This window comes from Opisthocomus hoazin, chromosome 12 (assembly GCF_030867145.1).
Source record: "Opisthocomus hoazin isolate bOpiHoa1 chromosome 12, bOpiHoa1.hap1, whole genome shotgun sequence".
Classification (NCBI taxonomy): Eukaryota; Metazoa; Chordata; class Aves; order Opisthocomiformes; family Opisthocomidae; genus Opisthocomus; species Opisthocomus hoazin.
The window spans coordinates 6060316-6073951 of record NC_134425.1 but is presented as its reverse complement, the minus strand read 5'-3'; the positions used below and the strand labels follow the sequence as shown (position 1 = coordinate 6073951).

Below are 13636 nucleotides of genomic sequence, written 5' to 3'. Positions count from 1 at the left end.
CTGTTCCAAAATCTGTCAGGCTGCTTAGGAATCATCTTCCAATTTCCACTTTGTTTATGGTGATTGCATACCCAGTTGTTGTTCTAGTAACACTGCCCTCAGTCCTATAAATGCAGCTTAAGTAGTTCTTTGTATAGTCCATGACTTCTGTTCCTGATGTGCTTACAAAAAGCAACATTGTCCTTTCTCAGCATTTGTTTCACTAAAGGAGAAAGGCCAATCTGTCGAAACCTCAAATAACAGAGGCCCTCCATTTCCTTGGCTACACCACAAACCCTTTCAGCTTTGTTTCTCTATACTTAAATATGGATGACTGGAAGTCTCCAGAGTTTTCCATGTAATTGTGTTGTTATTGCCCAACTGCTACTAGAAGGACCTATTCTAACACACCCCAGTACTATACTGCCTTTCTTTTTCTTTACAGCTGTTGCCCTAAAAAGCTGACAATCATCTTGCAATGAACCAGTACCACCAGTCTCTTCTCCATCTCAGTTACTAACTGATGAATGCTTAAGTGAACTGTTATTAAGTCTCATATGTATTTTATACTACTCAATTTCCTTATGTTTGCATTGTTTCACTTCTCAAGAACATCCAATTCTTCTAATGTCATATTCCAATACTATTTTTTATTAATGAAAAACTAATGTCATTGGCACATTCCTACTATTAGTAGAAGTGTAAAAGTTAAGTATGTAACCTGCAAGGTCAGGGACAGAATTACATGCGCTTCAGGTGCAAAACTGCACATTCACTATTTGATCTTTACTCCAAAATTCTTTCAGGCATTGCAGATCAGCATTGGTCCAACAAGACATAATCATGACCATACTAACTCTTGAGCAAAACTTAATTTCCTTGAGGGGAATAAAATTTTTTCCTTAAGATCTGTGATCTTAAAAGTTTGTATGCAACAAGCAAAACAATAAGTAGCTTTTAAATTAATCTCTAGTAATATAACTTGCCATTCTGTAGTGGTAATAACGTTATTTTTATTTAATTGCTCATGCAGGTCTTCATTCTCCTTCACCAACTCTTCAACTCGTACTCTAAAATTCTTCATATCCTCCTGGAAGACAAAGGACTCCACATAAAATTCTTCAGAGCTATGTCTTTTGTTTTAATTTTTACATCAACAAAAACTTTATAAATATACAGAAGGCCTGGGTGCCTTCTAATTCTTCTGTTAACAGCATATTATCTCAATACCTACTCATCTTTAATTCAGATGTGCATACTTCTAAATTGCTTCATCAATCTTGTAATATTTGATTAAAAATTATATATTCAAATTGTGCCACATTTTTGCCACGTGTCATTTGAATTAAGCAAGTCATAGATTCTTAAAATATAGATTTAAAAAACTGAATTCTGGGAATTACTAGGTGAAACTATACATTTTCAGTATGAATGACATGAATTTGAATATGGTAGGACAATACAGTGAATTTACAGGAATATAAAACTCTCAGTGTTTTCTGCTCATTTTATGGCTTGATTTTTTGAAGGAAATAAATTATTTTGAAAAGTTACGGCAGTTCTGCTGTGAAGAAAATCACCATTTTTCAAAGATTTGTTTGCAAAAAAAATATTTCTGAAGAGCAAAAAAGAGTACCCATTCCTTTATAAACTAGAAATAAATGTTTTTCTACCAAAAATCCACAGGCGTGTGAAAAGCAGCTATACAGGGCACTGCATCACCATTATGAATGACAATAGTAAATTCTTTCTACCACTGACTGTGTTTATGGTTTATTCAGAGCACACAGTTCTTGTACATCTCAGTGTAGTGCCTGCTTCTATGTCTGAACAGGCTGACAAAAACAAGCAAGACAAGTAGGATAAGATAGCACAATAGCTATGCATGGAAAAGTGAAACAAAGTCACTTTGAATTTTAGGCAGAAAACACCTCTGACAAATCCCTTTAAAAAATTTCAGTAACTTATTTCTGCTTCAGTGTAGAAGTAGGTTTTCTTTAAATGGCAACTTGCCTCATGTTCAAGATTTAAATCTTCCTTTTCTCTTATTCTGTCTTCATATGCCAACAGAAGAGGTGACAAATACTTCATATCCAACTAAAAAATAAAAAAAATCAATCCATATAAATCAATTACAAACCATAAACTCATCAATATTTTTATTACTTCTCCTGCTATATATTGCTAGTTTTAAAAGCTATTAAGGATTTTCGTATATGCCTTGCAGACAAAAGTGCAGGACTTACACAAGCACGCAGACCACCACATGCAAAATGATGTTGCAGAAGCACTTAACAGCATGACTTTAGGAGCAAGCTTTGGAAAGGACAAGGCTGGAAGCTGTACTTGCATGCTTTACTAAAAAGCAGCTATTAGTTATCAGTATATGTAGCACAGCAGAATGTGGATGCAAATGAATACAAAATCAAACTGAAAGACTACAGTGAATACAGTTATAATAATCAAATTTAACCCATATTCATTAGTAAGTGGAAAAGGAATTTTTACACTCTCAAACTAAACACATACATATGTGATTCTTGGATATTATAACTAGACAGTGCAGAAGGAGGACTTTCCTATTTCTGTATAGTTCTGAGTAACAATGAGGAAGGAAAATTTAAGATCTGATTAGCATTTCAAGGAGAAATTGTTTCACATATTACAAATGCATTCAATCTCACAGACTATTTGCCTTCTTGCCAGAAGTTCATAGACTACTAGTGGACCCATGACCATCCCTACCATCAAAATCACTGAAATACGCTATTTTCTTTTAGTATCATCTTAAAAATAATCACAACAGAACATTAACAATTAGGAAGATTAACAATTAAGCAACAGACCTTGAGGCAAACTACATGCCAGACAATACTACGTGACGATGGTATTTATGATTCTTAGGGTAACAGTACTTCTACTTAATTTGCATTCAGTAGTTCAAAGTTGGTGATTGTACACCGTCTATAACTTACTGTGGAGCTGCACACATTCATTGCAAAGTACTGCCCTACATCTTTTTATGCAACAAACATAAATGTTTATAATATTCTACTAGTATGTAATAGCTCAGTAGAGTAACTAAATAATATCCTGAATATTTTGGTTCCAGTAAAGAAATTCTACTTTACTTAGAAAGGAATGAACAGATAAGTGAAAACATTTTTTTAACTTACCAGCCATGGCGGTGGTGGTCCTTTCACGGGTAAACTTTTCACTTTTAGATGCTACAGTAGATTTTTAAAAAGATACTGAAATTATTTCCTGCTTTTTGAAGCACCAGCCACTGCCCACTGCAGCCACAACTATTACCCCAAACAAGCTGATATTTCTAATTACATGTGTTGCATATGTAGCACACAAAGTCAACAAAACTGGAAGTTCAGTATCTTACTAATGTAGGAGAAAGTCTAACTTCTTAAAATTAGACTTAACGATAAATGCTTATCTTAAATTTCAGAGAAAGCCTATGCATTTGTAGGCTTTGGGGCAAATTTGGAGAAAATAGTCTTAAAAACTCGCAGATGAATGAAAGGACAATGGGACATTTCAGTACAAAACTGCCTTTATAACCAAGATTCTCACCTCTTCTTGAGACAATGGCCTGAATTTAGTTTGATAGCGACTTAATTCTACATTTAAACGATGGACCATCATTTTCAAAGCATCATTTTCATCTACCAGTTCTTGTGCTTGTTGTCTGAGAATAAGTAATTCTGTAGCCTCCTCTATTAAAACAAATATCCAACAACAAAGTTCAATCAAAATTCAAGAAATGTTCACCATCATTTGTTAATTGTAAGGAAAACAAAAACCTCAATAAGCTAGAATAAGAGAACTCTCAAAACACTGTAAAGGAGTAATCCCATGACGAAAATTACTAACAAAACCCCATTAAATTTCAAACAACCAATTAATTTTTTATCATGATCACGTAAGTATTCCTTGACAAAATTTCTACAAATGTAGAAAATACTGTTCGAAAACTACTTCTGCATAGATACTTGCTCAAATCAATGAGTGGACACCTACTACTGCAGGAATAGATTGTAAGAAATTAGAAAAATCAAACAAGGTAACTACAGAATAGCTTATATGTTTCTCCCACCTTCTCTATGGGACTTTTCTGCAGCTTCTTTAAGTGTTCTGTTTTCTTGTTCTAGTCTGGACTTTTCTGCAGCTTCTTTAAGTGTTCTGTTTTCTTGTTCTAGTCTGGACTTTTCTGCAGCTTCTTTAAGTGTTCTGTTTTCTTGTTCTAGTCTGGACTTTTCTGCAGCTTCTTTAAGTGTTCTGTTTTCTTGTTCTAGTCTGGACTTTTCTGCAGCTTCTTTAAGTGTTCTGTTTTCTTGTTCTAGTCTTTTCAGCTTTAATTGCTGTTCTTCCATTTGCTGTTTTGTTCCCTCAAATTGTTGGACCATATCCTGGTACGCCTTGTTCAGAGACCAGTTTTCTTGTTTTAGTGCTCTGAATTTTTCTTTAGTCATATTTTGCCATGCTTGCCTTGACCGAATAGACACATCTGTAATGCCACAGTACAATGCATTTAAATGGTATTCAGACTTCAATACAAGTTTCAGCAAATTATAATCCATTTCTTTCTAATATTAGCATTATGTACGAGTGATACTTTATAAGATATAAATCAGCTCATGGCTCACAGAAGATAAAGCCAGAGAGAATTAAAAAAGCGGATTTGGAAAGAGAGCTATATAGTGGAGCGGCTGCAAGTTCCCACCTTTTCTCTCAGACATTGAAAACATTCCTTCTTTAAAGGGCAAAGAAAGTGTCAGCAGATCTCCCTTTCCCTAGCATGGGTGACTAGAGAGGCGAGACAGAAATATCCACTGCAGTAAGCAAAGCGTATGCGCCCTGCATGGACTACTCAGTCCTCTTGCCCGCTTCTTATCTTAATCACCTGTGTAATGAAAGCTTTACCCTCCTTCCCACTGCACAGGCTTCAATAATGTTACTGAATAGAAGTTACTTAATTAATAGTCCATACAAAAGTAAAATTTTAGATCATCTGCAAAACGTGGATATATTGTTGCATCAGCAATAACAGATCACACTTTCAAATTCACATACATCTTAGTACACAACAGTTCCTTAGTATGGGATATATATGAAACCCAAGAACTGGTTTTGAAACACAGAGCTATCTGTGTTATTGATGACATATGATAGCTTCATGTGTTTATGGTCACTGTTAACTTTCCGTGAGAAGGCATAAGATACTTTGACAGCACAAAAGTACATAAAATACACAAAACCCCGTGAACTCACAATAGGCCATATCCCGTTCATGTGATACACAAAGTTCAGAGGTGCTGTGCCTGGAATCGTTACACGGATCCAGTAACATACAAATAAGGCACTAGCTGAAGGTAGACCATGTACCTCCTATCACGGTATGTTTATCACGTCAGTTGCAATGGGATACTTTATAATGGTGACACCCTCTAGTGTAGTCGAAACTTAAGGGATTGGAGAGTTCCAGTGTGACTTTAATTTCATTACATCATTTCACAATCATTTACTTAAGACTTCTAAAGTCACTCAGATTAGAAAATAATAAGTCTAAAACACCTAACACACAAAGCCTGGAACTATTGTTTTTACACATATTCACAGAACACTCAGCACTTTGTCATCTCCTGTACAGAAGAAATAACTTTCCCCCCCTCCATGAATTAGGCTTACAGAATACAAAAAGGAAAATGTATTTTTATATAGATATGCATATTTTTAAAGTAAGTATTTGTAGTAAAGTCATAGAAAAATCACAAGTACCTGGGGATGGCGGAGGCTTTACACGTATCTGATTTTCAGCTAAAGATTTTTCTTCCTAGCAGAGAAATAAGAAATGAAATAATACGCTTTAGCAGTTATCCTTTCTGAAGTACTCTGAACAGCATCACTGTTGGAGAACTTAAGAAACAGAACTTTTGAAGCAGTTTCTTTTATATCAACAAAATTTAAGGTTGGATTCACTACTAACAATATATGACTTGTCATTTACCCATCTTGACATCATTTTGTCACTTATCACTGCCATCAGTCACGTGTGGACACTTGAAACTCAGTTGTCAAGAGATGTATAGTTCTCAAAACAATTTTATGGCTGACATAGAAGTTACATAAACATAAAGCTTCTTGACCAGACAGGATGGATGTTGCTCCCACTTGTTTGTTTGTATAAAATATGACTTTAGAATAGTGAACTGTGATATGAAATATCAGTACCTAACTGGGAATCAGCAAATAAATTAAAATGTAAAATGTTCTTCAACTTTGTTGTTTGTTTTTGTTCTCCCTTTGATGGTTAAAAAAGTACCTATTTTTACATTTTCAGAAGGTTCTTTCATCAGGAAAGAACTACAAGATGAATTTATACTAATGTATTTACTTCAGGTGAACATGATTGATATACAAACTTTCTCAACGTTTTTATGAAACAGCAGTGAAGTTCTGTGAGGATATGATACCATGTAATTTAACATACCAAGACACCAATGACTAAATGAGTCAAAACTCAAGAACAATTTCAAAAGAAAATATATGTGGTCAAGAACTTGAAGAGAAGAAGTGATGTTAACAATGGAAAAACTGACTATTTTTGTAAATAATATTCCAGCAAGTTGATCCAAGAAACTAAACTTCTGGGTATTCTTTTTCAAGCTTATGAAAGCATTCAGATGGGCACAGCTGGAAAACTAGATAAAAATCTGGTGAAGCCAGACTCCGAATTTTATAATTACCACTAGGCTATCTCTTGCTCCCGCCCTCAGTTTCCTTCTTTTGCATGAGGAACAACAGAAGATATATTAAAAAAACAAAAGACCACACACACAACAAAAAACCCCAAAACTACAATGAACACACACTTCCCCCCCCGTATGGCCTATTTACATATATAGTGGTATTTCTCAAAAGGAATGATTAGCCATTCTTGTACTCCAAAAGAAAGATTCCCTAGTGGCAATAAATTCGTTTTAAGTGACTGTAAACTATCAGTTGTTTTTAACATCCTTTTTTCAAAAATGCATCACAAATTAACCTTCATATCAGTCTTACCTTTAAATTCAAGCCAAGATTTTGGTCTTCTGTTAAAGAAAAACAGATCGTTCAGTCAATTAAAAACAAAAAACATTTGTAAGCCCATAAACTTACATTTGTAAGTCCAGGTTCATATGGATATGTAAGTACACGTATTGTATACTGCAAATAAATGGAAGAAAGTCCTCCCAAAACCACAGATTAGATCACTAACTTTCCATTATCTCTTCATGGTGTATTGGGATACTGATGTGAGACCTTACTTTACGTCACACCACATAGATGCAACTATGGAAGAAATTAAGTTGTATTGTTGTCTTCCACTATTCTTTTAGAATTTGACTAAAGGACAAATTAAATATTTTAATTTATTTTACTGGGCTTGAATCCTGTTGCATCTCTGAACAAGGCAACTGCAAATCTGACAGCTTCCAAGATCCGCAGCACTTACTATGTACAAGAGGAATTAGAAACAGTTTATGTATCATATTCTTTTCAGTTTAATGCATCCACTTCCCCAACAGTTTTATCAAAGCAACCTGTTCTTTCTGGATATTGTTCTCTACAAAGCTTTTCAAATAACTCCACTGAAATAATATTGAAACAACACTGAGATCCAATATGAATAAAACAGAAAGACAAAGATTTTTCAAATTGGACTCAGTTCTGCTTTCTCTTTCCTATCCAAATGCTACTAGAGTGCTGCCATCCTCTGTAAAAACTGCATTTCACAGCTCTGGAACAAATTCTGATTTCCTGTTTTTCCTGATTTTAAAATAATGGACAAGATAATTATACAATAAAAATCCTATGCAGGTAGATTGAGCTTGCTCTTTTGCCGTATTTTTTTCTGTATATTCTGTAACTAGTAGAAATAGGCAAATATTTAGTAGCATTTCTTCCATTGCCCTTTAAAAAAAAAAAAGAATGTATTGTTATCATATAGTATTAAATTTATTTTATTAAAAAATTATTTTCCCCTATGCTATCAAAAGGTACGGCATTTTGACTAAATTAAGTTTATTTACCTTCTATTTGCACATTTGACTCATCCACCAGCACCTGAAACTCAGTTTCATGAGAAGGCGCCTCTTTCTTGTCAGCATTAGTACTAGGAGATGGTGGAAACTCTTCCTGTGTAAAAATAAGACAAGCCTATCTAAATCATGGTAACACTGCTAAAATAGCCCACATCTTGCTGTCTGTATGAAACCTTTAGTGTACTAATGTCCCAGTCACATTCGGAATTTACTCCAATATTTTAAGATAATAAACGATAAGACATATTTTTTTCTGTTTTAGGGCTCCATGTAAATAAAATCTAAACCTTACAATGATCAACAGGAGGTAGGAAACTATGACAGTCATTTAGTTCGCAGGGCTAATATTGCCTGTCACCTCATTCAGTCACAAAAGTCTGTCAAATTACCCTATATTTGCTTGTTCTGTGTTGTATCTAAACTCACTCTTAATAAAAGATCAATCATTTATCTACTATATCACAGCACTAAGGGATTAATGAAAAATTTTTAACATTCTCTCTGCTGTTTTTCCCCTTGTTGACTGCATACCAGTGTCTCACGTATTCCACTTACTCCCTTTTTTTTTTCCCCTCCTCTCCCCTAACTGATGACTATCTCTTCACCTAGGGGCGTCTTCTGATTTTTTTCACATACATAGCATTTCATTGCCTCTTTACTACTCAGTTGCTTCTTCCTGTTTATAAAATGTTTGTATCATTTTGGACAAGGATACAAAGTGAACTTTAAATGTACTTTAAGAGTATTACCCTGCTGATCGCTGGTTAAGACAATCCAAACCCATAACACAGAAAAATCCACCGGTCTTCAAGACAATAAGGTAATTTATTTTGTTTGATTCTGAATCTCGTTGTCTCTGTATAGGTCTCTGCTCATTAGCACAATACTGAATCAATACCTAAGCTTTCACCATTTGTAAAACTAAAGTTCCTAGTGCTTTTAACAAATAATCTGCTACATAAGTATCATGTTCAACATAAAATATTGGACATTTTACAAGACTAAATTATGCACAATAATTATACAGAATACCAGTGTTTTCCTAATAAGGAAAGGCTCCTAGTAATCAGAGATGCGGAATCTGTGAGGATCAACAAACAAACCTGACTCGTGTAGGAGTAAATGAACCACGAAAAGAAGCATATGGAATAATAAAAACCAAATAAATGTCTAAAAAGTAAGAAGAGACTGAAAATCCCTAGAAATATTTAATATTTGCATGAATATATTAAAACACGGTAAAGGAATTAATGCATTTTCAAATCCTACCTTTTTATTTTTGCAGGGAACAGCATAAATAGCATTGGTGCTTAAGCTTTCTCCCCTTTTCTCATCACTCTGACAGCTGGACTCTGCCTCTTTACCAGCATCTGAAGGATAGGTATCTACGTCCTCATCCTCACAATAACTGCCTGATATTTCCAGGGACTGTACAGCAGATCTGTCACTACCATCAAGTTTCCAGTTGGGTCTGCAAGTAGAAAGCAGTTTAAAGGCTGTTTCAGTGTTGCTTACTCTTCTGAAAAAATTAACACTAGTAAAGTAGAGCCATCAGTCTTAGACTATACACAACAACTCCAAACAGCTGGCACAGACATCTAAGCTTCTGTTAGCTGCAAACAAGGAATCCAGCCTATGTGTATGCTTTAAAATAGACAATTAACACTGGAGCTACACTTTCTTCTCTATCTTAAAGAAAATGCCAGATTAGAGATAGAAGGTTGCTAATTCTACCAAAAGAAGAGTCTGAAATAATTATTCAGCACAAAGGAAATATCTGACATGTAATTCAGATGATTCCTCAGTGATAAACTGTTTGTGTAATTGATCATCATTTGGCAGAAATAATACATGTTTTAACTTGTGACTGCTGTGCAATCCAAATCTCCCTCTCTGAAGATTGTACGCGTGACATCACTTTATGAGAAGTAGAATGAGCACTGTAGATACTTCAGACCCAATTTATGATGTGGTGAGAAAAAAGTAAGTGACTAACACCAGGAGGTGAATTAGTTTGCTATAACTCTTTTGTAAAATCGTATAATTACAGATTCTATCTCTAATACAAGATATCAAACCAGAAAGTATACACTACCCCATTCTGAGCTCTGTGACTGTTGCATACGGTTCAAAGCATTCTTGTTCCACATAGGTGGAATCACTTTCAGAAAGTGATCGCTGCCGAGGCTGAGGAATAGCAACAGTGCGCCCTGTTAGGGTTGCTGCAAGTATACCTGCTGCTAGAGCAGATCTGGAAGAAAACAGAATAAAGCAACGAAACAATACTGATTTCTTCTCTGTGCTCCACATTTTTCCCCATTGCAAAATGCCTTCACTATTTAAGCAAAGCAAAATGTTCACAGTTAGCAAGCATAAACATCACTGAAACTTCTAAGGGACTGGTTCTAAACTATTAACTCCCAAAATAAAGCACAAAACTGGGCAAGCTATTGTAACACAGCTATCTAAGAGTAAAGTACAATACCTATCAGTTTTCCCAAATCACATGCATGAAAATCATGGAATATACCAAGTTACATTCACAAAATTGATATCAGTAGTTTACAGTACTTAGCATTCATTTTAGCCATAACAATATACCTGGGGTTGTGCTGAGAAAGTGTTCCACGTTCTGCTATTTTGACTCCTAGTTTCCCTTATTCCCTACTCTGAACCTTTTACTGACGACTTGGAAGTTGTTAATAAATGCTGGCACACTGCAAACTAGGGCAAGCATAAGCACATAGAAGTCCCTATTTGTGGGATGCTGGGGACTATAGAGAAGGGTAAGATGAAGAGGAAAAAACAAGTAGGAATAAAGATTAATAAGAGAGAAATGCTGAGGACTGTAACAGGAACGACAACAACTGGAGGTCAAAAAGGATGAAGACATGAACTAGGATTAAGCAGGAATGTCTTTCTAAGACCACAGAAAACAACCAGAATTGAACTAAACAGAGAAAACGTAAAACTGTAAAAACTACAAATTAAAAGAAAAATAAATTTGTATTATCCCTTTACATAACTTGGCTTTATAGCTACTTCAAATCCAATCCAGCGTGATTTTACATGCCAGTTAAGTCCCCACTTTTTTTAATATGCAATAAAATGGCATGTTACTAACATCTAATTGATGCTTTTCTAATGGATTAAAATTTCCTGACTCACAGTACTAGCACTGCTACAGTCCTACACTCTACTGTGGCAGCTAAATTAAAAATGGCCCTAACTTTAAATAGTCTGTTTGTCTTTAACTGACTCAGATTTGTAACAAGTTACGTATTAATAATGGTCATTGTCCTAGTTATTTAGCATCCTTAGGAGTGAGAGAAAAACAGGTACCTTTAAAGTTCAAAGAAGGGAACTGCCCAAATCAAAAATATATTCTATTTATGAAAAGTTATATGTAAACACTGCAGCAAGGACATGCAATTCTTCTAGTCATGCTTTTCTAGTGTGCTATTGTAGCTGATGAAGCAAAAAACCAAAACAAAACCCAAACTCAAAACCTACCTGGGCCTTTCTGGAGAAGGGTTTGGACTACGAGGGGGAGGGGTGCGGGGAACTGCAGGTTTAGGAGCTATGGTAGCAGCAGGGACCAGGCCATGAGCTATATGTTTCTAAACAATTTAAAATAAAATTAGTTGACAATGAGTTTAAGGACCACAATGAAAAAAACACAGAACTGAACATGCACAAAAACTAACAATACAAAATAATATCAAAAGGAAGAACAATTACATGCAATTAATGTAAACAAAAGACTTAAAATGGTTCCAAGTTTAACTTTTTAACATGTATGAACAGCTGCTAATGAAGGTTAGAAATGTAATTTACAAAATAATTGAACCCTGCTTCAGAGCAACAATATTAATCCCTTTCTTGTAGAAAGAATCTGTCAGTCAGAAGTAATCCTCCGTCACAGCAGTATGAGATTGAAAAAGCTTATCGCTAAACAAGTCTTGCAGTCAAAGGTTCAACCTGAATAAAATAAAATACTAATACATTTTTATCAGCAAATGCAACATTTCTTTTTTTTAAAAGGATAACATTAAATACCAGCTCAGAAAAACTGGGACCAGAGTTCCCTACAAGAAGTACTTTGAATGGAATCACATAATGGTTGAGGGTGGAGATCGTCTAGTCCAAGTCCCTACTCAAAGCACAGTCAGCTAGAGAGGGTTGCTCAGAATCCTGTTCAGTCAAGTGTTGAGTATCTCCAAGGGCGGAGACTCCACAACCTCCCTAGGCAACCTGTTCCAGTGTTGGACCACCCTCACAGTATTTTTTTTTTTTTTTTATGATTATTAAGTTGAATTTTCTGTGTTTGAATTTGTGCCCTCTCTCTAGGTATCAGAAAACACTATGCCATAATAAAGCCCATCACCTTCAGAGATGTAATTTTTTTATGGAGTAGAACAGGCTAAGTTTCTGCTATTTCTGCTACAGAGGTTGTTTTTTTTTTAATTGTCCTCTCCAATGGGATAATGAACAGATGAACTAGGAAATATTTGTCTTTACACAAAGCCACATCAAATAACGAAACGGTGCATTGCAAAGACTGCCTTTTAACTTGGTCTATCTTGCAAATGCACTGCTCCCTAACTCTGGAAGTCTGTCCGGCATGCACCATTTTGTTTAGTAAAGGCTGTTGACTGTAGATGTCTTACTACAATTACCAGGGAATACAGCTGAGTAATCCCACAGTAAGACAACAGCAAAGGATCAATACTTTATTTTCATTCTAATAATAAAAAAAACTTCAATTGCTTCAAGTACGTTAAAAACCCCACCATTGCTGACAAGCCTACAACGCTTGGCTGCTCTAAGCTTTCGCTCTTAACTCTTATCAGTTCACTTTATAGCAGTGAACCGACGATCACCTCAGCAGGCGTTGGAAACGAGCGAGCTGCACTTCCACCCAGAGGCCTCCCGGGTTGGGCAGGCCGCCGGGAACGCCTCGGCCGGCTGTTTCTGGAGAAAGGCCCGGGACTGAGGGGAAGGAGAGCACCAACACCCCAGCGCCCGGGCTCCGTCCGGACACTTCCTTTTCTTTTTTCTTTGCTTAGGATTTTTTTTTTCCTCCCCCCGCTTTTCACTTCAGTCAAACTGCTCGGCGACCGCCCGCCCCAACCGCAGCGCGTCACCGCCTTCCCTGCGCGCCTCCGCTCGTCCCGCCCGGGCACGGCCCCCCCCCTCCGCCGCTGGCCCTGCTTCACGGGGACGGAGGCCCGCCCTGGACCGGGCGATACTCACGATCGAGCCCTTCCGACCTCTCCTGAAAAAAAACGCCATCGGGACCAGATAGGCGACGGGTCTCGGCCACCGCCTCCCGACTACTTTCTTCCCGCCTCGCACGCTTCCTCCGTCGCGACGCGCTTGGTAACAACGGCGCAACGGATTCGCTGCGGGTCCGCGGTCCCGTAATCAGCACGCGCCTTACTCACCCCTCCTCCGCCCTTAGCAACCTACCAGCGGCGAGGCCCGCCCCATCCCGCCTCCTCATTCGCTTACGGGCAGCAGAGCTGCCGCTTCCTATTTGCGGCCGCCGCTGTCAGCCA

The 13636-nt window shown here is 36.7% G+C and overlaps 2 protein-coding genes across 3 annotated transcripts in view; one reads left to right on the top strand and one right to left on the bottom strand.

Annotated features, from left to right (window-relative positions):
- Window positions 1-1088, top strand: part of TDRD12 (tudor domain containing 12) — a 91640-nt gene extending 90552 nt beyond the window's left edge. For both annotated transcript variants that reach the window (XM_075434174.1, XM_075434173.1), the window contains one exon: window positions 1013-1088. The gene's annotated coding sequence lies outside the window, so the exon portion shown is untranslated. The remainder of the gene's footprint in view (window positions 1-1012) is intronic.
- The window catches only part of CEP89 (centrosomal protein 89), a 40391-nt gene extending 26951 nt beyond the window's left edge, over window positions 1-13440 (bottom strand). Inside the window, 12 exon segments of the mRNA XM_075434180.1 lie at window positions 962-1069; window positions 1993-2076; window positions 3156-3206; window positions 3565-3707; window positions 4088-4498; window positions 5770-5824; window positions 7054-7082; window positions 8064-8169; window positions 9345-9546; window positions 10171-10326; window positions 11589-11695; window positions 13332-13440. Of these exon segments, the coding sequence (XP_075290295.1) occupies window positions 962-1069; window positions 1993-2076; window positions 3156-3206; window positions 3565-3707; window positions 4088-4498; window positions 5770-5824; window positions 7054-7082; window positions 8064-8169; window positions 9345-9546; window positions 10171-10326; window positions 11589-11695; window positions 13332-13370 (1491 nt within the window). The 5' untranslated portion in view covers window positions 13371-13440.
- Between the last annotated feature and the right edge of the window lie 196 nt (window positions 13441-13636).